Source organism: Sipha flava, unplaced genomic scaffold (assembly GCF_003268045.1).
Source record: "Sipha flava isolate LNK unplaced genomic scaffold, YSA_version1 2_pilon_pilon, whole genome shotgun sequence".
Taxonomy (NCBI): Eukaryota; Metazoa; Arthropoda; class Insecta; order Hemiptera; family Aphididae; genus Sipha; species Sipha flava.
The window spans coordinates 1,374,435-1,402,434 of NW_020272972.1; the positions used below are offsets into that span (position 1 = coordinate 1,374,435).

The window sequence follows — 28,000 nt, forward strand, 5'->3', positions numbered from 1 at the left end:
TGCTGCTAGTCCTATGACAATTTTCAGTTATCCTTTTCATAGATCTATAGCATACTTGTATAGATCTATGGCCTTTGCTTATTTGCTACTATATTTTCTGTTGTAACCGTTATTTATTTCATGGTAGATAACTGTATACGCTATCTATGTGTACGTCTTATAAATATTTCCTTATATTGTCAAACACTTAAAAATTACCATTGTAGGCCTAATATATAGCAAAGTTAAAGTATAATAATTTTATTAATTTTCACAATTTTCTAAGAAAATTATTTTATTTTTTATTTTATTATTGATGAATTATGAGAAAATGACAACATATAATTGTGTGATTATTTGTTTTTGTTTTACAATTTTGGTTACAATGTAAAAAAATATTACATTGAGAAATCTTGAAAGTTAAAACCAGAGATTCAATAATTGAAAAAATTTGAATAATAGGTGATGATTATTTAAAATGATTATTCAAAAACTGTAATATCTCCAAAAGAAATTATAAAAACATACCACACCTGTATATCATTTTTTATACATTTTAGGTGCTACAATTAGAATCAAATCATCAATAGTAGTAATATATATTCAAAAGGATTACAATCAAATTAAGACCACAATCAAAAAAGTTTAAAATCTGCTTTGAGTAGATTGTATAGTGTTACGGCTGCTATATGCAAATCTAATAATTCTCCGTTTTTTAGCCAAATCGGCTTGTAAAATATATTATTATACGACGGAAAGAGGTACTGCTCACGTCAACGGTCATAATAATTATAACGCGTAAAACAACAGTTGAAAAAACTACCATCTTTTCGTGGATTATTTGTATAATATGTATATGAATTTATTTATGGTTAGATTTTTGGTATTAGTTTATGTCAAGGAACGGGTTAAATGTAAAAAATACTATACATAATATAATTGGGTTTGCTTTATTTTATATTTTACCATGTATTAATGGGATAATATAATAATTTATAATTTTTAATATATTTGATGCTTGCTTTTTTCAGTTTTCAAAATTTTATCGATTATGGAGTCTAAAGAATGCTGAAAATCATTACTTAATGTTCATTGAATTAATAACTTAAATGCTATAAAAAAAAAAAAAGAATTAAAAAAAATGTAAAAATAAAATAATAAATATTTTTGGTTTATATATTTAAATATAATAATGTAATTATTTTAAATTTTCTGGAGAATAAACATCTGCTCCAGCAACACCAGTTCCTTTGGAGTCTCCAAGCCATGGGTATTTTTTAGGGCACTCCTTACACGTAGATAAATATCTAAAATAATACATATTTATGATTACATATATTTTTATACTTTCATTTAAATCGTTTGTTTTATTCATCTATTTTACATTAGTAAAATACAATTGTTAAATAGTGATTGAATTACCTTGTCCCTGATACATTAGTTTCTGGATGCTTAAATGAAAGTGGACATTTGTTTGGCAGATTACAAGGTGGTGAGGGTAACTGATCGGTTTTATCGCACATCCATGGTTCAAATCCATTTAAATCCTTGGTGGTCTTTGGATCAGTCATCCATGTTAATGCTTGAGTAGTTGTAACGAACCATACATCTGGTCTAAAATAATATTTGTATTAAAGATAATTAGGTTTTCATCAATTGCAAAGCAAACATTTTCTTTACTGTTTATTTGCCCAGTCAATGAACTTATGTAGTCCTTCTTCTAGTTCTTTTATTTGGAACCAGTTGGTATGGAATGGCATCATGTATGGCGCCCGATTTTGATTATAGTACCGGTTGAAGTCTTCACGAAGCCATTCGAATACTTCGGTTGCATCATGACTATGCAACACACATTGATCTAAGTATGGACAATGACCACCTTCGTATGTTTCCACATAATGAGCATTCAAAGGAACTTCCCATGTACCTATTATTAATAAGAATAAATATTATAAATGTATAATATTTAATAACAAGAGCATTGTTCAAACATATTTTGTCTTCATATTTTGTACTTCTATCTTTTTCTAGAAATTAACCTTTAAATGATTTGGTTGGACATGTCCCAGACTTGCATTCGTGTGGAATTCTATAGTCAAGGGAGTATGGCCATATTGGTACCTTAGATGGAGGTATACCGATTGAACTATCATAAACGAATCCATAATCTTCAATTACCTAAAATTAAATTAATGATGAGTATATAATCTAAGTTCACCTATTTTTTCGACTTATGGTAAAATTTCTTTACAAAAAATTGATAAAAACTAAATCAACAATTGGAGTAAACAGATTTGTGAAATTAGTAACAGTACCTATGTGTGATTGCCAATACAGCATATTCTTAAATATATACGTAAACCACATTAATTAAATTGTATTCAAAAGTCTAAATGGAATAATTATTACTTTTTTGATAGTTTTCTAAAGATTTTAGTAATTTATCTTATATTCATACACTTATATGACAAATAAATACCTCGTATTGTGTGTTTCTACCAGGTTTTAAGAATGGAGCTCTCATTCCAACAATATCGCCTTTGGTTAAATTTGCGAAATTTACGAGAATTTCTCTCATTCCAATCATTTCAGCTACCCATTCTTCATATCCTTTGTCATGTAGACCTTTTTGTAGGCTGAAAAAAATGTTGGTCTTTTATATTTTTAATTAATCGTATAACTAATTTATATAGTTTCTTTACACGAAAAAAGCGTTATATCAATACAACCATACAATATCCATTAAACCAGTGGTGTAACCATTATGGGGAGGGGGATGTTAATAGTATATAACCTGAAATACCTCTCTTATTTTGTAATATTTATATATATATATATATATATATATATATATATATTGTATATATGTTATGCCATGTCATCATAAAACAATTTTCACAGTTTCAATAAGCTAAATAAAAGCACATTTAATTTTTTAACTCATATTTAATCGACTTGTTTAAATTAAAAAAATAGTATTTATATAGGAGGGAATTTAAAATTTAAAACTCTTCATTGAATTATACAATGTTAAATGATTCATCAAATAATATTAATTGATTATGTATAATGTTTTCAATATGCAGGTACTTACGAAACAGTTTCAACAGCAATCTCATGGCCTTTATGTGCAAGCTCTTGTACCATGTTATAATCACAATACTCATGAGATATAAAGAATGTTCCTTTTATTAGACAGCCATTAGGGTTTTTTTTATTATGGGAAAATACTTTCTGATAATGATCATAATTATTTTGGTTTACTGCTCCATCGAATGTTAACAGTATTATTTGAGGAGTCTAAAAATATTTTTAATAATCATGTATTTATTATTAATAAATATATTTTATATTTTTATAACAATAAAATATACCTCTTTTGGATCTAAACCACCTGGTATTAAGGTTCCGTCTCTTGAACAAAAACAGTAAGGTAATACACATTGACTTGTATCACATTTTTGAGCTAAATCAATTGGGTTCTCTGTACTTGGGGCTTCAGCTAAATAAAAATAAGATGTTCGTTCATAAATGTCATATAATTATTATAAATTCATAAAGCCTTACTAGTTGGAAGAGGACCACAACGGGCTTCACTTTTAAACGTACATAACTTGTTTACATCATCAAAGTACAAACCGGCAGGACAACGGTTTAAATATGGGAAGTTATCTACACACTAAAAATTATTATTTAGTTTATTAAAAAGTAAGAAAGTTATAATATAAATAATATTTATGAAAAATACCTGATAAAATCTACGGCATGTTGCGGGATCAGCATAATTTCCGTTACCGCCGATTTCTGGGCAAACAAAAGTTTCACCAGCAGTCTCACTTAACACTAGAAATATTTAAATAAACATTAACTGATTTATTCAATGCATTTTACTCAAATTATTTATTTATTATTATACGAATATATTTAAATATTATATAATTATAATTGTTATATATGATAATTGTTTTTCACATTTTAACTAGCTGTACTCGCATAACGTAACCTGTGAAAATAATTGCATTTCAAATACCCGTTAAATTTTAATTTTATTGTTAAAATTTAAAATTGAATTAAAAAAAAAATATTATAACTATGCCAATAAAAAAACTGATGCTCATCACTATTTTTTTCTTTGTATATATGTAATCTACAAAGTGCAAATATTAGCATTAATTTATGGACATTTTTATAAATTAAAATTGTTTCGATTATTTGATTTGTAGTCTTATATCATTGTTGTCTAGGTAGAATGGGCTCAAATTTCTCATTAAAATAAAAGATGCCCACATTTTGAAGAACAGTTTTTGAGGTGGAACTCCAGAAGACATTTAATAATTAAGAAATTCAGTTGGAAAATTTTTTCCCTCCTTTTCTAAAATGTGTCAACTGAATAGTAAATTTGTGATTGTGTATCAAATTTAGAAAGAACCAAATCATACGACGGGAGAGCGTTGTGCTTACATGTGTTGTACGTCTGCCATATCAAAATTTGATTGATAATTGATTGATAATAAAAATGTTATTAATCAAGTTATATCAATAAATTATACACATAAACTGTCCTTGGTTAATTGTTTATCAAACAGTGTAAACCACATATAAATCCATTCAGCCATTTCGGAATTTATCATATATATATTATATATATATATAATGTTATTGATATTTATGGTACGTTTATGATTGAAGAACCAAACTTATAAAATTATAAACCATAATATAATTAAGTTATTATTATATGAATTTCATAAACATTATACACCCTAAAGTTATTTAAAATGAAAATGTTTGTGTATATTAATAAATAGTTGTATAAAAACTAATTCATTAAAAGTTATAAAAAATAAAAAATTTAATTTAAAAAATGACCACAACTAAGCTGTTATTCAATTACGTAACATTAACAATTTGTGTAACTCATTATCTAATTTATTCATTATAATATTTATTAGTAAAATTATATTGATTCCTAATTAAGTGATTTTACCGTAGTTTTCTTAAACATCCAAAAGAAAAAAATAATTAGAAACCATGGTTTCATAACAACATTTTATCAGTTCAAATTGCTTTGGGAGGGGTTATATTAAAATAAAAATATAAGATTCAACAATCTTTAATAACAATGGGAATATATTTTTTGCTAAGGTGAGAAAACTATATTCAATGTCTAAAATCATCTTTTTCAGCTTTCTTTAATTTAATGTTAATATTTACGAGAAAAATATTCATTTAATCATGATTTTTTTTTTTAATTTACCAGACTTAAGGAAAGCTATTTTTAACAAATGTACGAATTGTATGAAATTTATAAAAATTACATTATATTTATTGATATATTTTTATTTCCTTGATATTTTTATTGAATATAATATCTACAAAAATAATTTAACTTAATATAATTACACACATATTTATATAATGTAAACAATTTGGAGATATAAATAAATAGAATACAATCATTCTGAAAAACATAGTTTTTAAAATGAGAGATTAGTTATGTTATACGACATAATAATTAAAGAAGTAATATATTTTGCTGATTTCTTAATAATTAAAATTCACTTGTCATACAAATTTGACATAGGTAATTAACAATAAAATTTACTTTTGGACCACCTTCATCATTTTGAATGGCGAACAATGACCTGAGAATGTCTAGAAGGGTTCAATGTTCTTTGACGACCTTAGCATATATATTTATTAAAAACCACCATCAACATTTTTCTTATTCTGATATTGCTTGAGGTGAATAATAATTATGTAACAACGTGTGAGGACTGTGGAGATAATGTGAGAAGTTATTGTAAAACATGTGGTATGTACATAATCGACATTTAAAAAGATGAATTGAAATGTTACGCTTTCACAGTAAGGTCGATTATTAATCAAAATAGTATTTTAAATTGTCAGCTTTAAAAAATAATCGATTCATTGTCTTTTTAAATAATTATATAAATATATACATGTATAAGGATTATAAAAAAGTAAAAATTTGAAAACTAATTTGAAAATCATGATTGATATTTTCAAGAATTTAAGAATTGTCACTAATTATTATTTGAAATCGGTTTCACTGAAGTCTGATTTCACTTTTACTCACCGTGTGCTTGTTACGATTTATTACGAATTTCTCCTAATTTATAAAAAATCTAAAGTACAAGATAATTTTTTTATCAAAAGTACATATTTATTGTTAATTTAATAATAATAAAAACAATGTACCAATATAAAAGTATTAAATTAGTGTGCAAATTATACACTAAGGTTTCCAATGCATTAAAAAAAATTGTAGGCCTTTTTAATACGTTATTTATAATTCTGACTAATATTGTACATAATAACAAGTTTTAATTTTAGGTCAATCATTATTCAAAAATCAGTTTAAGTTACAAAGTCACATTAAAATAGTATAACCTCTTATTAATATTATTTAAAACAATATTCTTACAAATATTTATTTTGAATTTTAAATATATATGTTATTAATTTTTCTAATGTAGTATAATTAATTTAATACGAGCTTAGTAAATTTAATTTAATAACTCTATGATCGAAAATATATTTATTTCAATTAAATTTTAATCTATTTCTATAGTTTTAAAAAAATGAAATATTATACTATAATTTAATCACAAAAGAAGTTACGAGTAGAACAAGGTGTTCAACGAATGTACCTTCTAACCTTACATTCAGTTAAAATATTTAATGTATGTAATTTAAATAGCCAGACTTTCGTTTATAGTCATGAGTCATGAAATTATAAAGCATGTATGAAATGTATTTATGGTTATTTTTTTTTAATATATATGTTGTAAAATGTAGTTATAATCAATATGTTATTTGTGAAAAAAGAACGCAGTCACAAATCGTTTATATAAAACAAAAATATAATAAATACGAATATATAGAAGTAGGTTAATTTTAAATAATATAATAATACATTTAGGAAAAATATAATAGTTTATTTAAATCTCCTCAAATAGCTTGTTAAATAATCTATACGATTGTTTTGCAAAATTAAAATAATGTAGTAAGTTCATTCGTAAAATAATACAAAAAATGACAAAGAATTATTTGGTATCCATAAATACATACAATATACATAAACATACATATAAATTTGCAAGTTTACGTATTACTTATAAATTGCATTACATTTTTAACTTTTAGTTAATTTTGAGGTGATATGGTATTTTTATTTTTGTTTTCAGAGCAATTAAACAAAATTTTACTTACCAGTTGAACAATAGTTAAACACGATCACTGCGATCACTTTGACTGCAAAATTCATAATTACCTAATTTCGTATTATTAATTTACGAGTTCACAAAAATATCTACGTCATTTTTTCATAGGTGATATTGTTAATTCGACCAATGACCAACTGGCTTGCGTACTGTTGCTGAACTGTGTATACAGGTACGCTGTGTACGATGGTAATGTATAAGGTTGACCACTTTCTCACACCATAACCAGTTTAAGAGAATTTTTGATTTATCATTATTATGCTTTTATTATTATTATTATTATTATTATTATTATTATTATTATTATTATTATTATTGTTATTATTATTATTATTATTATTATCATCACAATCGTCAGTATATCGTTTATATTATGTAGGTATGAGGGTATGACAGGATTTTAAGTTAGTTTTGTTGTGTTTGCTACATACAAAGTCAAGGACATGTATGACAACAGAATATCGTAGACAGACAATAATGCTTAATGATTTATTCCTTTGAATAATATGATAAAAGAATATATTATATTAATATATATATATATATATATATTTTTTTTATTTAATGTTATAGAGGTTTTTTGATTTTATTTGTATATACATACTCGTATAAAATGTATACATGTAATATGCATGCCTTGAAATATTTGGCCAAGACTTCGCCTTTGAAAAGTAATATATTTAATATAAATAGTTAACAATTTTAAAATAATATATTTGATTAAAATAAAAAATAATTATTATTCAATTTCTATTGTAATATTACTATTTAAATCAAATTATGAAACTAAATGTAATTTAATACGATGTTGAAATTTTATTGAAAAAATGATGTTCCAACGAAACACTAGATTTATAGTTTTATGTGTAATTGATTTATTTTGATTCATGGTTAGACTTTCAAAAAATGTAAGTCAATCAATTACCTAAAACATATATATATATATATATATATAATAGTTTAATTGTTGTTACACATTAGGAAAGAAAGGTTAATTTATTTTATTATAAAAAAACATGTGTCATTTCATTAACACTTTCTCTATAACTGATAAATATAACTAAATATATCTTTCAACGCTTTTAAAACCTGAAGTTCTAGATTTATCACTTTCTTTTAAAATGTTTATAACTGACATAACTCGTTGGTGTAAGTTCAAATATTTCTCTATATGGTCAAATAATTATTGCAGTTTAATGGAGTGCCATTAAAATAATTAAAATTGTTATTTGCTTATATATTTTACTTAATTATATACATTTTAAAAACTATTGACATCGTTATTCCTAATGTTTTCTTATACTCATTCAAAGTTTAAATATTATTTAAAGAAAATACTTGAAAATACAATTAAATTCAATAACATACACATTAAACATTAAATATAATGTACTTAAATTCTAACAAATAAAATATTTTACACAAACATACAAAGTAAATAATGATTTGAAATTTTTTTAGAAATTAAGCATTAAAAATAAAATGTTATAGACGTTTTAATGATTATAATTCCATTAGTTTATTTTTCCAACTACTTTCATAAATGAATCATAAACATTTTTTATATCTCAAACTATAAAATATTAATTTATTTTTATAAAAAATGTAATAGCATTTAAACTATGATACTCCATGAATCTTCTGTATTAGTTTCATATTTTTCCAGCTACAGTGAAAATAAAATTCGAGATATTAAAAAAAAATACCCTGTTATTAGCATAATTGATACTTATTAATTTATTTTTAATAACAAACTTACCTTATCAATAATTGTGTCTTGACAAGACATTCTAATTTTTTCTACAGTTGCTGGAGCATCAAGTCTAAAATATCCTGTAATGCCAGCATCTTTTCTAGCTGAATATATTGCATTTTTGATGGCGAAAAAAATCGAAGAAGATAAAAACAATGGGGGTTCTCCAATAGCCTAAATATTATTATTATTATATAGTTTATACTTTATAGAATTATAAAGTAAAAGAATAAAAAAAAAAAAATAAATTATCTAATAAAATACTTTTGATGAATAAACAGCTCTTGAATTTTCTGAACCTTTTAACAGTGAAACCGTAAATTGTTTTGGTATATCTGAAAATCCTGGTATTTTATATGTACCAGGGCCTTTAGTGTACAGTATTCCTTTTGGACTGTATACTAGTTCCTCTAATGTGAATAATCCGTAACCTTGCATAAATGCCCCTTCGATTTGCCCCACATCTATTGTTGGATTTAAACTTTGTCCAACGTCCATCACTATGTCGGTACTTAAAACCTCATCGAAAGAAAAAAAAAATTAATAAAAACCTGTTTAATATAGAAAATATGAAACACCCTGTATACTTCATGGTCACCAGTCAAACAATCCACTTCTACCACCGAAACAGCTGCTCCATTAGTAAAATATAAATGATAGTTGACCGTGCCTTGGTCTGTTGTTGTTCCTATAATGTGATTTCTGTACAACATAAGTAATTAATTTTTCATGGTTATCTGCCAAATGCAATTATTATTTTTTTAATTTAATTGTCAGAGTCGGTGTGTTATGTAAAGAAAAAAAATCAAAATAAGAAATACACTTTTGTGTTAATCTTACATCAAACATATTCAAAATATATTATAAAGTTAAAAACCATATTATATAACTAATAAATAAAACCATATTAATATGTGTTATGATATTGAATCTAATGTTTTTTTTATTTTTTCTGTATCCGTAATTTAAGTTCAATAGTATACTATAATTTTTAATCGAATCTTCTACAGTATCGAAAATATTTAATGTCAAAAATACAATAAATCAGTATTTATTGATATAATATGATTACTTTTTCATATCAATTTAAGATTTGATTTTAATTTATTAATTTTATTAAAGATCTACAAAGTATAAGTTCTAATGTTTCGACTTTTTATAAATATATTTATTTTATGTTATCTAAAATATTTTACACATTAAAATAAAATTAATATTTAGTTCTTAAATTTACTATTTTTATTTATTTAATGTTTAGACATAGTTATGTAAATATAATACTACAAAAAGCAAAAATAGAACAACAAACAAATAGTTTATTCGTTTCATGATAGTTTGAATTTTAAGTTTAAAGTATAGAGATAGGCAGAATAATATTCTTAGAAAATAATATTTTTATGAAATTTCAATTAAAATATATGATTACAAATTTTTGAAAAATAAATAATTCGTGCTATTTTAAAGTACATAATAGTTGATTTATAGTTTTAAAAAAAGTATTTAAAAAAAAAAAAAAAAACTTATATAATATTATTAAATTAAAATATAAGTATTTAACGAAAAATATAAATCCATATTTTTTAGCTCATAACTATATGGTATATATTTTAATAAATTAATAACATGAATACTCACGCATAAAATCCCGATGCACATAAGTTCACTTTGTCAAAATAAGCCGTTTTCACCCACTCGGCCCATGAACCTGTTGGATTTTTTTTCTTTATCGGTTCCAATCTTTTATTAATTATCTCACATGCATTCTGCAAATTATCACTTATAAAATTAAATTACGATGTCTTTTAATTTAATTTATAAGTATTTAGGCAACCCACAAGAATAGCCATCCCATTGAGGTCGGAACTGAAACTACCGGCTGTCGGTGACATATTAGCCACTTTATCCGTGCTAGTTTCTTTAATGTGTATTAAATCCGTGGAAATACCCAAGCCTTTACTAGCCACTTGAATCATTTTCGTGTGCAATCCTTGGCCCATTTCGACTCCCCCGTGTGTTAACAGTACAGAGCCGTCTTCATAAATTAGTATAAGAGCACCAGCTTGATTTAAAAATGTAGATCCTCCTGAAAATCCAATACCATACATTGTCGGTATAGCTGCGATTCCACGTTTCTTCCATCGATTCATTCTATATCCACCAATCATGATGTGTTAATTATGATACTTGTATACTGATTAAAAAGAATATTGTTTGTAAATAATTATATTTATTATAATATTAAGTTTTTGCAATAGGTCCTAATATGTAAATATCAATATATATGTATACACACGAAATAAGAATCGCATACCTATTGAACTCTACGATTTCGTTGAATTTTAATGTGTGGTTGGATCTTTCTAATACTTCGTTCCAACAATCTTTTACAGTAAAATTAGAGACCAATTGATTATAATGCGTAATTTGACCGTTGCTGTAAAAATTTTTAACTCTCACTACATTTGAATCAATGCCCAACTCTTTAGCTATATGATCGATGATTGATTCCGCAAAGAACATCCCTTGCGGAGCACCAAATCCTCTAAAGGCTGTATTAGATGATAAATTTGTTGCGCATGCATATCCTGATACTCTAACGTGATCTATATGATACGCATTTGCTATGTGACAAATGCATTTCTCAATTGTCTACAAAGCAAAAATTAAATATCACAATACGAAAAAATAAGTTTATAAAATATATCAATAATTACACTCGTGGACAAATCCCTGGAACTCCCTGCATTACAATAAACCGACATATCTAATACTTGCATTATCCCATCTTCATTAAATCCTACATTGTACTGACATAAAAATGGATTTCTACCACCAGTGACTGACATGTCTTCGTGTCTATCGAGCATACATCTTACTGGTTTTCCAGTTCTAAGAAAGTAAAACTTAATTAACATTATTTTCTAGAAACCTATTCAAGTCAATATTTACTTCATAGCAGCTATTGCGCATGGTACAGCTACAATAAATCCTCTAGTTTCTTTACCACCAAAGCCACCACCAATACGCTTTGTTTTACAAACTATACGGTTTGCTGGGATATCCAAACAATGAGAAATACATGTCTAATCAAAATAATATCCAAAAATCAATTGTGATTTCTACATTTATAACATTTAGATGAAATTTTTATTATTGATAACTATATTTTCAATTCAATAATAATGAAAATAATTAGAATAATTAGATCATAATTCAACATGAAATATTAAATAAATAAAAACACATTCATAATAAAATCATATAAATAAAAATAATTTTGATACTCATGATAATTTCGATTTTGTGTAATCTATATTTAAACTAATTAAATATTATATTGGGTATTTTATGTTTTCCAGTTATGTGTTAATTGTTTTTTTTTTTATTTTATTTGATGAACATGATAATTATTTAAAACATATTTAATTATGTGACTATGTGTATTTTATTTTGAAAAATAATTATTTAACTTTATTTTCAGTAATTTTAAGTAATAATTTTTGTTGTGTATACCTGTAATTCACTTGGGCTTTGTGTTGCACTTATAATTTCGATCTCATTGTGTTCATTTAACGGTATTGCTCTACAGCAATGCGTTTCTAAATAAAAATGATCTTGGCCTCCTATTCTCAAAGAACCATTTATAGAGCGACTTGACTCTTTAAACCCTTGATCTATACTCCCTTTTTCCCAGTAAGCACATCGAGCATCATAATATGCTTCATTTGTAATGGCTTCCTATAATATGTTTCATAATGACCACATTATTTGTAATTCATTGCATTGATGTTCGTTTATTTCCGATTATTTACATTTTTTTAATTATTAAAATATAATGTGGTTTGATTATTATAATTTTAACTATTTTTAGTAAAACCAACCTCAATTGTTATTATTGGCTTTAATTCTTCATACTCAATATGTATTAATTTAATTGCATCCTGAGCAATTATCGGATCTGTTGCAATTAATCCACAAATTACTTGCCCAAAATTGATCACCTGAGAATAAAGATTTTTCTTTCAATGTTTGAACATAATTTAAGTTTGAAAAATTAAATTAATATTAATTTTAAATACCTTTTCTCTAGCAAAAACATAGTCATCTTTTACCGGCATTATACCAACCATATTACGATTTCCAGGTAAATCTTTTTCATCCACTATTGTTACCACACCACAACATGATAAAGCCTCAGTATAGTCAATTTTAATTATCTTAGCATGAGCATGAATAGACGTTTTAATAGCTAAATAAAGTTCATCGGAACGAGGAGGTATATCATTACAATAAACCGCTTCGCCTAAATATAAAAATAAAAGGGAAATTACAAAATACACAAGTTCTATTATTTTATATTCGAAATAATATCTTGTAATTAAATCAAATATATACATATTAATTTGTTAAATTATAATACAATTTTACCTGTAGTTTGTTCTATAGCTGACTTATGAACTAATGGTTTACCAATAGCATCATCAGAATTCTGAGAATTTGGATTTATTTGATAATATTGAGCATATTTTGAAATGCTCACAGCAGCGTTATAGTTATTTTCCACGTGTGTCATTCCCAAATGTAATTGATTGCTCACATAAAGATAGAATTTAAAAAATAAACTAAAAAATAAATAACTAAATAAATAACTAACAATAAATAACTCGTTAGATGAGAAATTAATTAAATTTCACCAAAATTTCACCTTAAAACAAGAGATTTTCGATATGTTACCATTCCTCCAGGGGCATTTAATGCCAGTGGTAAATCATTGAGTAACTCCAAATACACATCATCTAACATAGTCTCTGACCATTCGCTATTAATAACTAACGATTTAGTTTTTTGAGCTATAACTGCAGTAGATGACATACCACCAAAAACAAATTCTGCATCTTTTACCGTATTATTTGACATCTCTACATAAAATGCGGCATTAACTAATGCTATATCATCTTCTTTTCTTCTTGATTGTTTAAATGATTTAAAAAATGTATGCTATAAACAAATTTTTAATACGATTACAATATTTACTAATTTAAAATAGTAATTTAAATTTAATAAAATTTAATTTCATAGGTACGTACTTTCTTTGTAAATGGGATAAATAAATCTATTACCACTTCATCCGGGCTTAAGGAAGTTTTTCGATAACCTGTGAAAAAAGTACTGTCCATTTTCAGGAATCGTATTCCGTTTTCTGTAAATAATTGTTTATATTCAGACTATTAAAAATGATTGATTACAATAAATTTAAGTATTAGAATTATTTTTACTTTCACTCTGAACTTTTAACTGACAACGTGCAGCTAAAAATATTGGATTTAAATCTGATATAGGACTTCCCGTAACAATATTTCCAGCTATACACTACACAAATAATATTAAAATTAATAACCTTATCACTAAATTATTATTGATATAACTTACAGCAACGTTACGAATCTGTTTGCTAGCAAACCAGGGAATCATCTCTATTAAAGATTTTATTACTTGGGTTCTATAGTCTGTAACAAGTTATAAATATTATCACGAAAAAATCTATAAAACGATGTAGAGCAGAGATTGGCAACTGGCGACCCACGGGCCGCATCCAACCCACACATCTTTTTTATACGACCCGCCTTAAATTACAAAACTAGCAAATGTCATTGAATATAATTTAAATTTTTTGTATTCTCTGGCCTGTGAAACCTTTTTAAGTTCAAAGGTTGCCGACCACTGATGTAAAGCTATCTGTATCTTAACCTACCTGGCATGGTATCTACCAATTTTTTCAACTCATTTTCTAATTTGTCAATAGTTACCGCAGCTCCAACGATTAATCCCTTTACACTTTTTTTAATGACATTTAACTCTGAAACCTTGTTGGGTTGTATCATAACAGGATACTGACAATCTTTGAACTTAATTTCAACTCCTATTTTTAAAAAAAATAATAATGTAGTAGGTATTCAATTTTTAATTATAATTTGTCTATTTATAAGCTTAACCAATTTCGGTGTTTCCGACAACTATTCGAGCATTGGGATGTTCAGACTTAAGTTTCAATAACTCTAAAAGTGTTGTTGGCCTGTACCAGGTCGTCTTCCTACCTCTAAATACCGCATACTCCTCGTCAAATTTTTTAGTTAGCTACAGAAACATTTTAAATATACGTCCTGGACGTATCGTTCATTGAATTTAATTAAATATATTATGTTATTCTCACTACAAGTTCCGGTGGAAAAATTGGTTCTTGAGATGAGTCGTAAGGTAAAAAATCAGATTTTACTACATATTCGATGTCATTTTCAATTTTTTTCTTAGTCTTCATACAACATTTTTCTCCCATTGAACATATGCTTGTAGTCTTATTACTACTAGTCAACATCATTAATCCTTCTAAAATTGGTCTATAACCTGTACATCTGCACAAATTACCTGTAATCAAGTAATTAATAAGCAATTGACACGTAATAATTATTTATACTCAAATATTATGCATGCCTTGTAAAGCGATTTCTAGATCTTTTTCACCCGGTGTTTTTTCTAGAGATCTAAGCATTGCATATACTGACATCACGATACCCGGTGTACAAAAGCCACATTGAGTTCCATGACTTTTTGCTATTCGTTCTTGTATAGGATGCAATCTTGTTTTAGTGCTACCAATACCTTCAACTGTTATTACAGCACATCCATGTACACTAACTACGGGACATAAACAAGCATTGACAGCCATGTGTCTATAGTTAATATTTTAAAGAATATTTATTTTTATAATTAATATATACAATATATTATATATATCAGCGTACCCCCTAGGGGGTCGCGAGAAGTTTTTTTAATTATACAGACTGCAAGAAACAAGCACATTCATCACATACGCCTAATTATTAATTAAGTATTATATTATTATTATTATTATTATAAAGTAGTAAATAAGTAATAAAATAGAAATAATTTGTTTTTTGTAATTATGTTTATTGATTCTGCAAATGTAAAACTATGGGGTCGTGATAGATTTTTGAAAGAAAATTTGGGTCGCGGTCCTAAAAAGATTGAGAACCACTGATATATATATGATACAATTATGAGTTATAATTTATTGTTAATTAAGTATTATCATTGTATATATATTTTTATGTTTAAATCAGTCAAAGGATACAGTGGACAATTTTTCAAACGATCGTATTTTGATATCATTACAGTACAAGCTCCACATCCTCCTTCAGCACATCCCAATTTAGTTCCACATAAACTCACTTTAATGATGAAGTCAAGGAAAGTACGATACTGATACTTTTAATTAACTACATTTTTGTCATGTTATTTGAAATACAAATAATAATTCAAAAGGATACATTTAGTTCTCAAATAATAAAGTAAAGTCCATTGTGGATCAGCTTTGGTTTCAACAACCTAATTAAATATAATTAATTGTTTCACATTAATACATTACTATTATAGCAATATAAAATTATTGACATTTGTAATAGCTATAACATTTTCAAATGATCAGCATACAAGTTGTTAATAATCTATAATCACAATAAAAATTGACACTACTATACGGTTTATAATTAAGGACATAGGTACAGTGTATAAACATTGATACATACAAGTTACTTTATGTATTATAATCTAACAAAAATAAATAATGATATTTAGCTAACATTATTAACTAATTAATATTTTCTTTATTTAATAAAAATATTATGTTAAGCTACTTTTTTCTTAAAACTTATCTTTGTTTACTCTATATTTACTAAACTTTTTTGTTGAAATATTGCATTCTAATCACATTAGTCTTATTTATAAATTTACAATCTACATTTAACTGTACAACAATTATCTTCTTAGATTGTTGTGTATGTTGCATAATACTTTCAAAATTACTTACAATTGAGGAATTTCAGGCATATATCATAATAGATAATTAAATTATAACAGGCCAAAAATATTACTTTTAAGATCAATTATAATTTTTAGAGTAGCATGAAAGTAAACATGAAAAAATTCACTTTTTTAAATGTAATTTTATCAAGTATATTTTTAAGTCTTAAATTTAAATTTTATCCAACTGCCTTACACTATCATGAAATCTAAAATAACATAGATACAACAAAAAAAAATTTTGTTTAATAAAATATCTTACATTAATGTACTACAATTACGATTAAAATTAAAAATATTAATAATCCATTTACATTTTGAGTAAAGACACGAATATATATACTAATATATTGATTTTTATCGTTGAACTTTATTTAAATATTCTAAATTATTATTGATTTCCCAATGTATAAAATAAAAACAAGCGTAAACTATTATGTAAGTACATACCTTTTTACCATTGACAAAAAAAATCAAAGTAGATGTGATATTTGTCATCGTACAGTTTTAATATTTATGTTCTATATATTTAAATATTAAAATAAAATCATCTATTCAATTTTGGCAATTTAACTAATTATTAAATTAAAAAAAAATCTGTATTTCTAGTTGTTAACTGTAATAGTGTTATTTTATAAAGACATAATAAAACTGAACAGAAAACTATACATATATTATAGTTTTTAGAAAAATTGAACATAGAAGGCTTCAGAAACCATAAATTTCTATTTTTTAACTTGAGATCAAATACTATGATATCAATTTCGAACACATCAATAGCTTCTTGATCATTTTACGTAAATGAAACACATCCTATTAACGTGCAACAATGTTTTAAACTAGTTACTAGTTTAAAAAAATACTTTCAAGAAAGCAATTCAATTAGCATATCCCAAGGTCATGTATACCTGTTTCAATATTTATGTAATAAAATACTAAAAAATCAATCAAGATTTTAGTCATAGACCAGTATGTTTAAACAATTTTGAAACTCCCAATTTGTAGAGAGGTTCATTTAAATAAATATATATAACGTATTGAAGATGTTTGTTATGTACTAGTTAATAATGAATTACTGCTGCTAAATGCTATCAATTGTTGGTATTAATTTTATGTGACTCACACTGAAAATGTAAGGTTTATAAAATTAACAAATTCGATACACGATATACTTATAATTAATACTTTCATGCTCATATTAGTTTTATACATAAATATTTTATAATAAATATGTATTTTTAAAAACATATATATAACTATAAGATTTTGAATGATGGTGACTAAGTCCTCTCATTATTTTAACACAAAAATACATTATGTATCAAATTAATGAATTTGATTGATAGTTTAACTGTTAAAACTAAGACCCGGATTTATATTAATTTGCATGTTTTTTCTAAACTGTCCAAAAAATAGCTAGGTAAGCTAAGTTTTATTTTGCATATTTTTGCATATTTTGCTATATTTTGACCTGTACTGTTTATTTCTATATTTTATATGGTTTTTTAAATGCATGATATGTAATATTTTGCTTATATTAAATCAAATAATATTTATAATTATATTAATAGTCTCTTCTTTATAATTTGACGATGTCGTTTTCTTATCTTATCTGAAACCTAACGGGACAAGTAGTAATCTGTTAATGAGTGAATACATTAGTCGATTTAGTTTCTTCGTGTTTGTGGTGATCCGAGTGTGTTTAATTTTCATTCAAAATAATTTATTTATACTTAAAATACCGAAAATCTATGCAAATACGTGTAATAGGCTTAACAAATTTGATGTCGAATATAAAGATATTTTTTTTACAGATGGCTTAGTTTTGTTAGTTTAGTTATTTTACATATTTTTTATTTTTTAGAGCATATTTTTACAAAATAGGAGCATATATGTATATTTTATAATGCATATTTCTGAGGTTTTTACAGCATATAAATTCGGGCCCTTGCTATAACTCAAATATTGTAGAGTGGATCATTATTACATAAAAAAAGTCATATAACTAAAAATATAATGTCGTTATAAACTTCAGTCGATTTTTAACCCTTTCACTACCAGTGGGTACTCCAAGATACATAAAGTTGTAAGTGTGATAATGGCGCAGTTTATAGTGTTTAAATCTGAAATTTGAAAAAAATTGTAGCAAAATATATATATTTAGTATAGAAGTTGAAATCATACTGTTAAATTTCAATAATATATAACTAAAAGCTTAAAATCTAAAAAAAAATTCAAGTTTTTGATGTATTTATTTTTTTTTTCGACTACACTTCTTTTGATTTAATGTGGTACTTAGCTAATAGATAGCGTGGTGTTCAAATAAATTATAGTGATTAAGTAGTATCTTTCCATAAAAAATTATAAAATTTAAACTATATTATTTAGACGATTATTATTTAAGTACTATAATTTATATAATTATTCATTATATATTTATTATAATTATACTAATCTACTGAATTTAAGTATTTATCAAGGTAAAAATAATCTATATTATAAATCACAATGGCAACGTTGTATGCAAAATGGACGCATATGGGCTATAAATCGGCAGGTTGAACCTTATCTTTCGGGCGCATTTGTCCACATCCCTCAGGGCGCAAATCAGTGGCGTACCGATAAAATGGCATGACGAGCAATGGGCCACGGGCCACGACTCTAGAGGGCCCATCAAGAATAATTATAATAAATTCAAAAACAAATCACCATTATACTTATATACAGGGCTAGGGAATTAAAGCATTTGCTTATTTTTATGGATTGACTTAAAATGTAGCAGAGTTTTATAGAAGTGTATATCAAGTTATAACATGTACAGTTATGGAATTTGAAAATGCCTTTTTTTTTGCTTTTTTCAGCATTTTTCTGATTATTTTTGTTTATTTGACCAGTTTTTTTTTTAATGTTTTCATAGTTTTCTCCAGCAAAGTCGTTTTTGATAGAATTAAAAATAAAAATAATTCTTCTTATCTACGTTGTCGCGTAGTTTGTCGTCGCCCGAAGCATTGTTGTAGGGTTAACAAAGATATTCCAACGCTGAAAATAGAACTGAGTGTCAAACGTCAGAATGATCAAAAACAGAAAGAACAGTTTACATTTTATTTTTCAGAAAAATCACTTAGAAAATCCATGAAATCCTTAAAGTCTTGGAAACAATTGTGTATACTACGAACTTATCTACTTTTTATCACTGATAAAAAAGGAACGGATTAATATGTAAATCTGTAATATGTAATACAAATACAAAAATATGTACATATATATGGAAATAATTTACAAAATATATGTTAAAAACATGGAAATACCTGTATGTGATAAAAAAGTTTCAATTTCGGTACTAGTACAATAAATTTATAGAAAAAAATATTTTTAAATATAATTTAAAAAAATATCAAAGTATGTATAGCATTGAATATTTTTTTTTTTTTAATTATTGAATGTTGAAAATCGCTGAATAAGCCTCAAAATGTTTTTAAAACGACTAAAATGATCGTTCCAAATCAACCGATGAAATTGGAACATATTTAAGCGCATAATATCTGAAGGTGATAACTCCAGAGTTTTAGAAAGGTGACTCTAAATTAATTAATATCAATAAAGCCTGGATTTTTTTCTATAATGGTAAGAATTTTCGATTTTACAATACCTCCTACTTGCTCAGTTACGAGATTTAATTTTTCTATCACTGATTCGAAAATGTGTAGACTATCAGTTATGGACACATTTTTTATTGCGAACGTTACAATTGTAGGAGTAATTAAATTAAAATTCAATGAGATGACAAGCAAATCAATGTTTCGAGGTTTTCACTGTTTCACTATCGCCGCGAGTCCGTGCCCTTGGTTGTTAATATGAATATTGGCTTGAAAACACTTGTCATGTGAGACAACGGTAGCAACGAATAAACATCGAAAATCCCTAAATAAAAATAACCAGCGACGAAAGTTTTTCGATTGTCTCATTTGACATACCGCGTTGACGTGGAACATTATTGTTTGCGCTCTTACTGATATTTTCTTACATTTCATCCGAACGCAACAGATATGGACACGTTTGTATTAGAGTACTTCCTTAAAAGGATATTAAGAGTGGAGAAGCCGACGACGGACTGCCACCGACACGTTTCCGGCGGGAAATTAGGAACTAACGAGCTGATGATCGAACCGGCCACGGGCAGGTGGTTCGGAAAGTGCGCCACCTGCAAGCGCAGACGCGTGTACTCACGCATGGTACGGTGCTTTGGTACGTTCGAACGTGCATTGGTTTCGCGCGTGTTTGCGTAGTGGCTGCCTCCGGTAGTGCACTCCTACGCGCGGTTTAAACTTATGATTTTCCGTGTCCTCGTAACAGAATGCCAATGGTGCCACAAGGGTTGTGCGATTCGGGTGGCGGAACGCGGGGATGACCGGCTGCTCTCGGTCGACCGCGACCGCGACGTCGGTCGCTTGTTCGCCGACGCTTCTACAAACACGGAACCGGCCACGGTTGTCGGTACCGCGATCACGTGGAATTCAGCTACCTACGTGCACGATGAAAAATCGGCCACCGCGAATCTCACCGACCAGATTGTAGCCGACACGGTGGCCATGATTGTCGACACTGTGGTTTCTTGGGGTTTCGCTACCGAAGTGGACGACACAGATTCGGTCGCCGCGATACTTGTCGACGAGGTTGTAGCCGACACGGTGACAATGATTATCGACACCGTGGTGTCTTGGGGTTTCGCTACCGAAGTGGACGATGATAATTCGGCCACCACGACGCTTCCCGTGGGCGAATCGGTACATGTCATACCGTCCACTACGGTCAATGAAGACAGCAACTCCAGGACGCAGTCTCCGGTTAAAACCGACCACGACGACGATGAACAACCCGAAGTCGCCGTCGCCGTCGTCGTCGCTCCGTCCGAAATCGAAATCGTTACGTCGGACGTTCACCTCGATAACGTATGAATATAAATCGATGATTCCTTATAATTTCTTAGATCAGACCAATAGTTTTCTTCTTATACATAATTTTGGTTGAAAGTATAACGGGTCCCGCAACTGTTAGCCTCTAATATTTTCGTATCCGTTACGACCGTTGCTCGTGGTAAAATAAAAACCACATGAAGTACAGTCAATCTATCTTTTTCAGGATTCGGTAAAGACCGACGAACAATCGAGCACATGGCTTGCTCAATCGTTGAAGATTGGCCGGACAATTGCGGCCGATAAAGGTATGCTAATTGGTTATGTATTATGTCTAGTATAGTTTATGAACGGCGTTATTAAAATTGAACCATATTATAGAAGAAGACATTTCAACATTTAACGATGACGAAAATTCAAATAATCATGTTGATAGGCATTTTGATAAGGGCGATGCACCAAATTATCCGTCTAGTTATTCTATTGTGGACTGCAGTAAAATACAAAATATCGAGACGAAATGTGCAGAAGGTAAATTTTCTACCGATAATTCTAAACAAAATACTCTCTGCGATAGTACATATTTTTATGTTATGTTTGGTTATAATACCAGAAAAAAGTAAAATAGATGTTTCATGTTTTCGTGATGTAGAGATTATGGCAGAAAAAATGATTTCGACAAAAAGTTGGAACAAGTCAACTGATAAAATGAGAATCCGGCCTAACCCAAGCCTAAACACTAATCAAAAAAATTCACAAAAAATGATAAAAAATAAGATTTTACCCCTTTTAAAAAATGGTTCTCTACGTACTCCTTCCGGAGAATTGAAAAGTTGTATGGTTAAAAACTTTGGGCAAGTTATACTATGTAACACGTGCGCATTCGACACTATTGCATCAATATTAATGGTAACAAATTGCGATAGTGTTAACTACAACATTGCGATTAGTGGTAAAGAAATCGTTTTCATGAAGTTCATAACAGGAATAGTCAAAAATGGAATTTCTGCCAAAACATACTCGATCCGAGCGGAAATACTGGTATGCCTATAATATACGCATAATAAAGCAATGGTACAAATTTTAAATGAAGTACCTACTTTATATAAAGAGAATCCGATCCGAACAATTGATAATATGATTGTTGTTACATTTTCCAAAAAATAATTTATACAAATTTTTGTTGAGTTTTGCAAAAAAATGAACTTAAAACGTTTTTTTATAATGTTTGCGAAACGAGTATGATTACGAATATGATTCAATTGATTACTATGATTAGATGATTAATGTATGAGAATTTTGGTTTTATAATGCGTGACATTGTGATATCAAACAATTTATAATTTTTGATATAATATTTTCTCAATATTCTATTGTTACTTCGAAAATCACAGTAGATTCTATGATATTATATGTTGTGTATTATGATATGATAAACTATGATACGCATCAACTAAATAAACTTATATTTTTGTTAACAGATGAAATATTTACAACCAAATATAGAGTATTTAGATTATGGTACGAAATTGGCTTCATGCGAAACAACAGTGGGAAATATTATTAAAGAATTATTAATTCAATTACCGACGATAACGGATAATATCAAATGCACAATTCCCACTTGTACGAAAAATAATCCTTTGTTTTCGTCGTACATTACAATACTTGTGATGAATGGGAATTTAAATTTGTTGGAAGAAGACATTAAAGCTAGATTAATAGTTGAAACTTCCAAATGTCAAAATCGAAATCGAAAAGGAGTGAATTGCAATGGAATTAGAACAGTTGAACCAAGAATTTCTGCAATACATTTATTTATTGAATTACTCAATTGGGAAGGTATTTTACTGTCGCCCAAACATTTTCATATCATATAGTTATTTATAAAAATATTATTAAATGTAATTTTAGAGAATCCAACCAACCAAAATTTCGATTCCGAAGTGGCCCAACAAGTTTTGATAAATTTAGAAAATGTGCCTCAAATTGTAAATGTGAATAATGTCCAGTACCATCTTAGAGGAATATGTTCTCACGCGCATGGGGTAAACGGTCAAATAAACGATATAGGACATTACCGTGCCTACTGCAGAAGAAATGCTGGAAACTGGGAATTGTATGACGACCAACGACCTAAGTCCATGCCGATAAATTCCAAGACTAAAGTTCCATGTGAACTATTAGTATATTCAATATAAATGGAACATGGTAAACTGCGGAAAAATTAACCTTTTTTTAAAAGTCGATATGTAAGCTGCGGCAAAAGAAAAATTAAGATTATACAATCTGCGACAAAACCGATAAGTACATTATACAAACTGCGGCAATTTATCATATATACCTTTATATATACTATATATACATACCGTTACGATTACCTATATACACCTTTATTGTTTAATTAGGAATAATATGTGTTATGACAGCTCTTAGTCTAGTTACTCTTAGAGTATTAGGCATAAAAATAAATAAAAATCAATTTTTAAAATTGAAAAATATTATTATTTAAGAGGCCTTAAATTAATTATTAATAAATACAAATTTATTAACGAACAGCGAGAAATGTAAGAAGATGGACGAATTTCAAGATATGAATTTTTGGAAAGAGTAATTTTAAAAATAAACGACAAAATGTTAAGAGGACATCACACCCGCATGTGTTGTCTTTGTCTGACATACGTACAACAGCAAATTTGTGTTCAGTGATTCAAATGTAGTGAAGTTAGCTTTAATATTAGTGTAAATTGACCTATAATCCAACTTTAAGGGAATAACATTATCTGTGTTTTGTTGGTCGGTTTTTTCGGATATTTTAATTTTTAAGCGTGTTATGAGTTTGTAAAATATAATAATTAAAAAAACATCATAGCTAGCTAAAAAATTAAAATATCGGGAATAACCAACCAACAAAACACACATAATGTTCTTCCCTTAAAGTTGAATTATTGGTCGGTTTAATATTAAACCTAACTTCACTACATTTGAATCACTGAACGCCAATTTGCTGTTGTACGTATGTCAGACAGAGACAACACATGCGGGTGTGATGTCCTTTTAACATTTTGTCGTTTATTTTTAAAAATACTTTTTCCACAAATTCATATCTTGAAATTCGTCCATCTTCTTTCATTTATCGCTGTTCGTTAATAAATTTTTGTTTTTGCGTTTTCGCTTTATTTTTTTTTTTTTTTTTGCATTATTCCTTCTTCTGCGATTTTAATTTTTATACATGTGTCAACTTTTTTATAACTTATTTTATCAAAAGTAAAGGAACCGATATTACCGATATGATTCGTTAAAACTTAAAAATATATTTGGATTTACCTTACCACTTTGTACGCAAGACGCAACATTTCATAATTAATTAAATGATATACGTACATAGGTAGGTATATATGTATGATTTAGGTACTATAATAAATAGTAATGTATCTTATCAGTTTTGTCACAGATTGTAAAATCTTAATTTTTTTTTCTACAGTTTACGTATCGACTTTTAGAAAAAGGTTAGTTTTGCTGCAGTTTACATAGAGCCATATAAATAAACTAAATAATCTATAAAATATTTTTATGTTTACAAATAAATAAATGATTTATATTTCATAAGTATAATGTTCATTTTCATTTTTTTTTTTTAGTTTTATTTTACATAAACAATTTTTGCAATTATCATTTTCATTAAATGGACAAATTTATCATTGTTTTCTAAAAACTGCCCATATACTTCAATTTTAAATGTCTTTTAAGTTTATTTAGAATAGATCATAGCCACGAAAATATTATAGTTCACAATTCTTATACTTGATAGTCAATTTATTTACCGCCTGGTTTTAAGTGGCTAAATGTTTTTTGAATTTTCTCAAACAAACCACATGCTCACATCCATAAACAAAACTATGATCTAAATTAATTAAGTAAATATACAAATGGCAATGTCAATGCTTTACGTAAGCTTCATTTAAGTCGACGAAAAACAGTTATATTCTATGTTATAATCATATACGACTAAATATAAGTAGCCTAGTCGTCATAATAATGCCCATACCATTACTTCGTGTAACATTAAATTCAAATAGAATTATCGAAAACTAACGCTTTCGTTAAAAACTAGAATTTTATAAAAATATTTAGTTTTTACCTAATCGGCCGTATGAATTAAGTTCCTAGTAAATATAATACAAATTTCACATGATCACATAAAAATCTATATCTGAACAATTTTTTCCTGAATAAATTATTCAAACATCAGGTACAAGCATTACTTGATTCTGCTAAATGTTTTGAATCAATGAGTATGATCTAATATATTTTACAAAATAAATAATAATAAAATCAACGTTTGAACCTTGATAGAATACTTACTCTATAATACAACTATTTCTGTTCAACCCTTACTATTAGTACTGGAAAAAAACAAATATTTCAATGTGATTGAAATAATAATTTATAATTGGATTAGCTGAAAATAAGAAAATGAAACTACAAAGTTATATACAAACATTGAGTGTAAGTATAACTAGCATGTACAGTATTCATTTTTTGAAAATCAAATATCATAAACATTACAATAATGGATTAAGATACTATGGACGGTTCAAATAATTAATCAATCATATTAATTTTATTAAATCTTTTAAAAATTAAAAACATTAACAAATAATATTAATTATCTTTGCTTGAACATAATATTAATTTTATCTGACATTTTTTTCTTTTATCAAAATAGAAAACAATTGTAAAGTCAATGAGATTCTCGATATAAACTTAATTAATATTTATTATTCCTCAGTTCAAATAATAAAAAACTAATATAATTGATCATTTTGGTCTTAAAAGTAATTTTTATAATTGATCACAACTTATAACAAAATATTTTTATAAATCCACAAAACCATATTTTGGGAACGTATAGTAGATAAAATTATTTTTATAAGTTTATATTTTACTTAATGTTTAAAGCAAAATGGAAAATTTAAAAAGTACTCTGACGATCTAGTAATGATAAACATTTGTATAGTCAGAAGTAGTAAATTGAATGCATACATTAGGATATTTCTGCCGCCACTCTTGAACATTCACTTCTTTAATGTTCTCACAAAAGTTTACGTCCATCAACTTAAGATTCTCGCATTTCTCTAGGAACTTGAAGCAAGCGTCAACTGTTATTGCTCTGAGACCGACCAAATCAATTTGTTCTAATAAAGGACAGTGATCCGCAAATGCAAGAAGATCCACGTAACGAAACTATAATGATCTTTTTCAATTTTGGACATGATTTCACCAAGTCCACAAGACTATCAACAGGTATACTCAAGGCCAAACTATATAAATAAATATAATATCAATCGAAATACAACTGAGTATATATAATATAACATAGCATTGATTGAAAGTTACTTGCATCCCAACAAAGTTGTTAATCAAAATTTCTTAAAATGCCTTTAATATTATTCAGATACAAGTTACCTGATTTTATCAATTTGTGATGCAAGTAAAATGTACCATTATCATCATAACATATACTAACCACCATCCGAGATCAATTTCTTCTAGGTCTTTGAGGACTGTTAGAAACCGCAGCCTATTAGGACATAATGTGTATAATAACCCATGAATGCAAAAAATAAAATAAGTCGTGAGAAGGGATGAATGGGAAGTATGGGGGATGTGGTATATATGTGAATGGCGGTGAGGTATTGATGGATTGTTACCTTCCTCCTTGTTTGGGAGGGCTCTCAGGGTTGAGAAGGTTCGAGAGCCGATCAGCGCAATTATACAGTCTGCCAAGCTAAATAAAACAGCACTTACTAGTTTTGCCGTAGAGCTTTTAATGTTGACGCGAGGTTGAAAAATAAAGGACAAATAAATATTTCACTATAATAAATTATAGTGATTAAGTAGTATCTTTACAGTAAAATTATATAAGAATCGGAAGAAACGGATCACTAGATGGTGCAGATGCTAGTCATAAAGTTGGTGGGTATTCAAATGCCCACTGGTAGTCGATTCAAAATATGGATCAATCAATATTATTTTATGTTTAGTTTTAGAAATATCCTACCCCCTTATTTTTACTTATCTTCACAATTCAAATTATTATTAATGATAGGTTTTTTTTAACACATATATACACATTTATAATCTTGTCTGTTGATATTTTTTATCAAAAACCATAACATTTATAATTCGTCTGTCGAACAGTATCGTCTATAATATTTTGTACAAGT

The 28,000-nt window shown here is 27.2% G+C and overlaps 2 protein-coding genes across 2 annotated transcripts; both read right to left on the minus strand.

Moving 5' to 3' along the window:
* Positions 1-1,123: 1,123 nt before the first annotated feature.
* LOC112686046 lies at positions 1,124-7,270 on the minus strand. The gene is made up of 10 exons (XM_025558151.1): positions 7,216-7,270; positions 3,728-3,822; positions 3,547-3,658; positions 3,354-3,481; positions 3,074-3,279; positions 2,459-2,615; positions 2,019-2,157; positions 1,660-1,906; positions 1,402-1,593; positions 1,124-1,286 (listed from the first exon to the last, which is right to left on the minus strand). Exons 1-10 carry the CDS (start codon positions 7,268-7,270, stop codon positions 1,178-1,180), a joined length of 1,440 nt encoding a protein of 479 aa, XP_025413936.1. The 3' UTR covers positions 1,124-1,177.
* Positions 7,271-8,783: 1,513 nt separating this feature from the next.
* Positions 8,784-17,432, minus strand: LOC112686101 (xanthine dehydrogenase). Its single transcript, XM_025558235.1, has 24 exons — positions 17,308-17,432; positions 16,326-16,383; positions 16,130-16,226; positions 15,469-15,707; positions 15,191-15,402; positions 14,973-15,114; positions 14,732-14,899; positions 14,410-14,486; positions 14,256-14,349; positions 14,067-14,179; positions 13,685-13,977; positions 13,408-13,601; positions 13,059-13,282; positions 12,861-12,980; positions 12,493-12,717; positions 11,929-12,062; positions 11,694-11,868; positions 11,291-11,628; positions 10,815-11,127; positions 10,615-10,742; positions 9,567-9,681; positions 9,244-9,498; positions 8,986-9,153; positions 8,784-8,892 (listed from the first exon to the last, which is right to left on the minus strand). The coding sequence occupies exons 1-24, from the start codon at positions 17,353-17,355 to the stop codon at positions 8,842-8,844; spliced, it is 3,981 nt and encodes a 1,326-aa protein (XP_025414020.1). The 5' UTR covers positions 17,356-17,432; the 3' UTR covers positions 8,784-8,841.
* Positions 17,433-28,000: the final 10,568 nt, after the last annotated feature.

What these genes read in the sequence shown, in the direction of transcription:
- LOC112686046 (XM_025558151.1), bottom strand. Translation starts at nt 7,270, where the DNA reads ATGAATTTTGCAGTCAAAGTGATCGCAGTGATCGTGTTTAACTATTGT. An exon ending in GTGGTTTAGATCCAAAAGAG is followed by an intron (nt 3,280 to 3,353) that starts GTATATTTTATT and finishes AAATATTTTTAG; the next exon opens with ACTCCTCAAATAATACTGTT. An exon ending in GTAGAAACACACAATACGAG is followed by an intron (nt 2,158 to 2,458) that starts GTATTTATTTGT and finishes ATTTAATTTTAG; the next exon opens with GTAATTGAAGATTATGGATT.
- LOC112686101 (XM_025558235.1), bottom strand. Translation starts at nt 17,355, where the DNA reads ATGACAAATATCACATCTACTTTGATTTTTTTTGTCAATGGTAAAAAG. An exon ending in ATTGGTAGATACCATGCCAG is followed by an intron (nt 14,487 to 14,731) that starts GTAGGTTAAGAT and finishes AACTTGTTACAG; the next exon opens with ACTATAGAACCCAAGTAATA. An exon ending in TTATCCCATTTACAAAGAAA is followed by an intron (nt 13,978 to 14,066) that starts GTACGTACCTAT and finishes ATTTGTTTATAG; the next exon opens with CATACATTTTTTAAATCATT.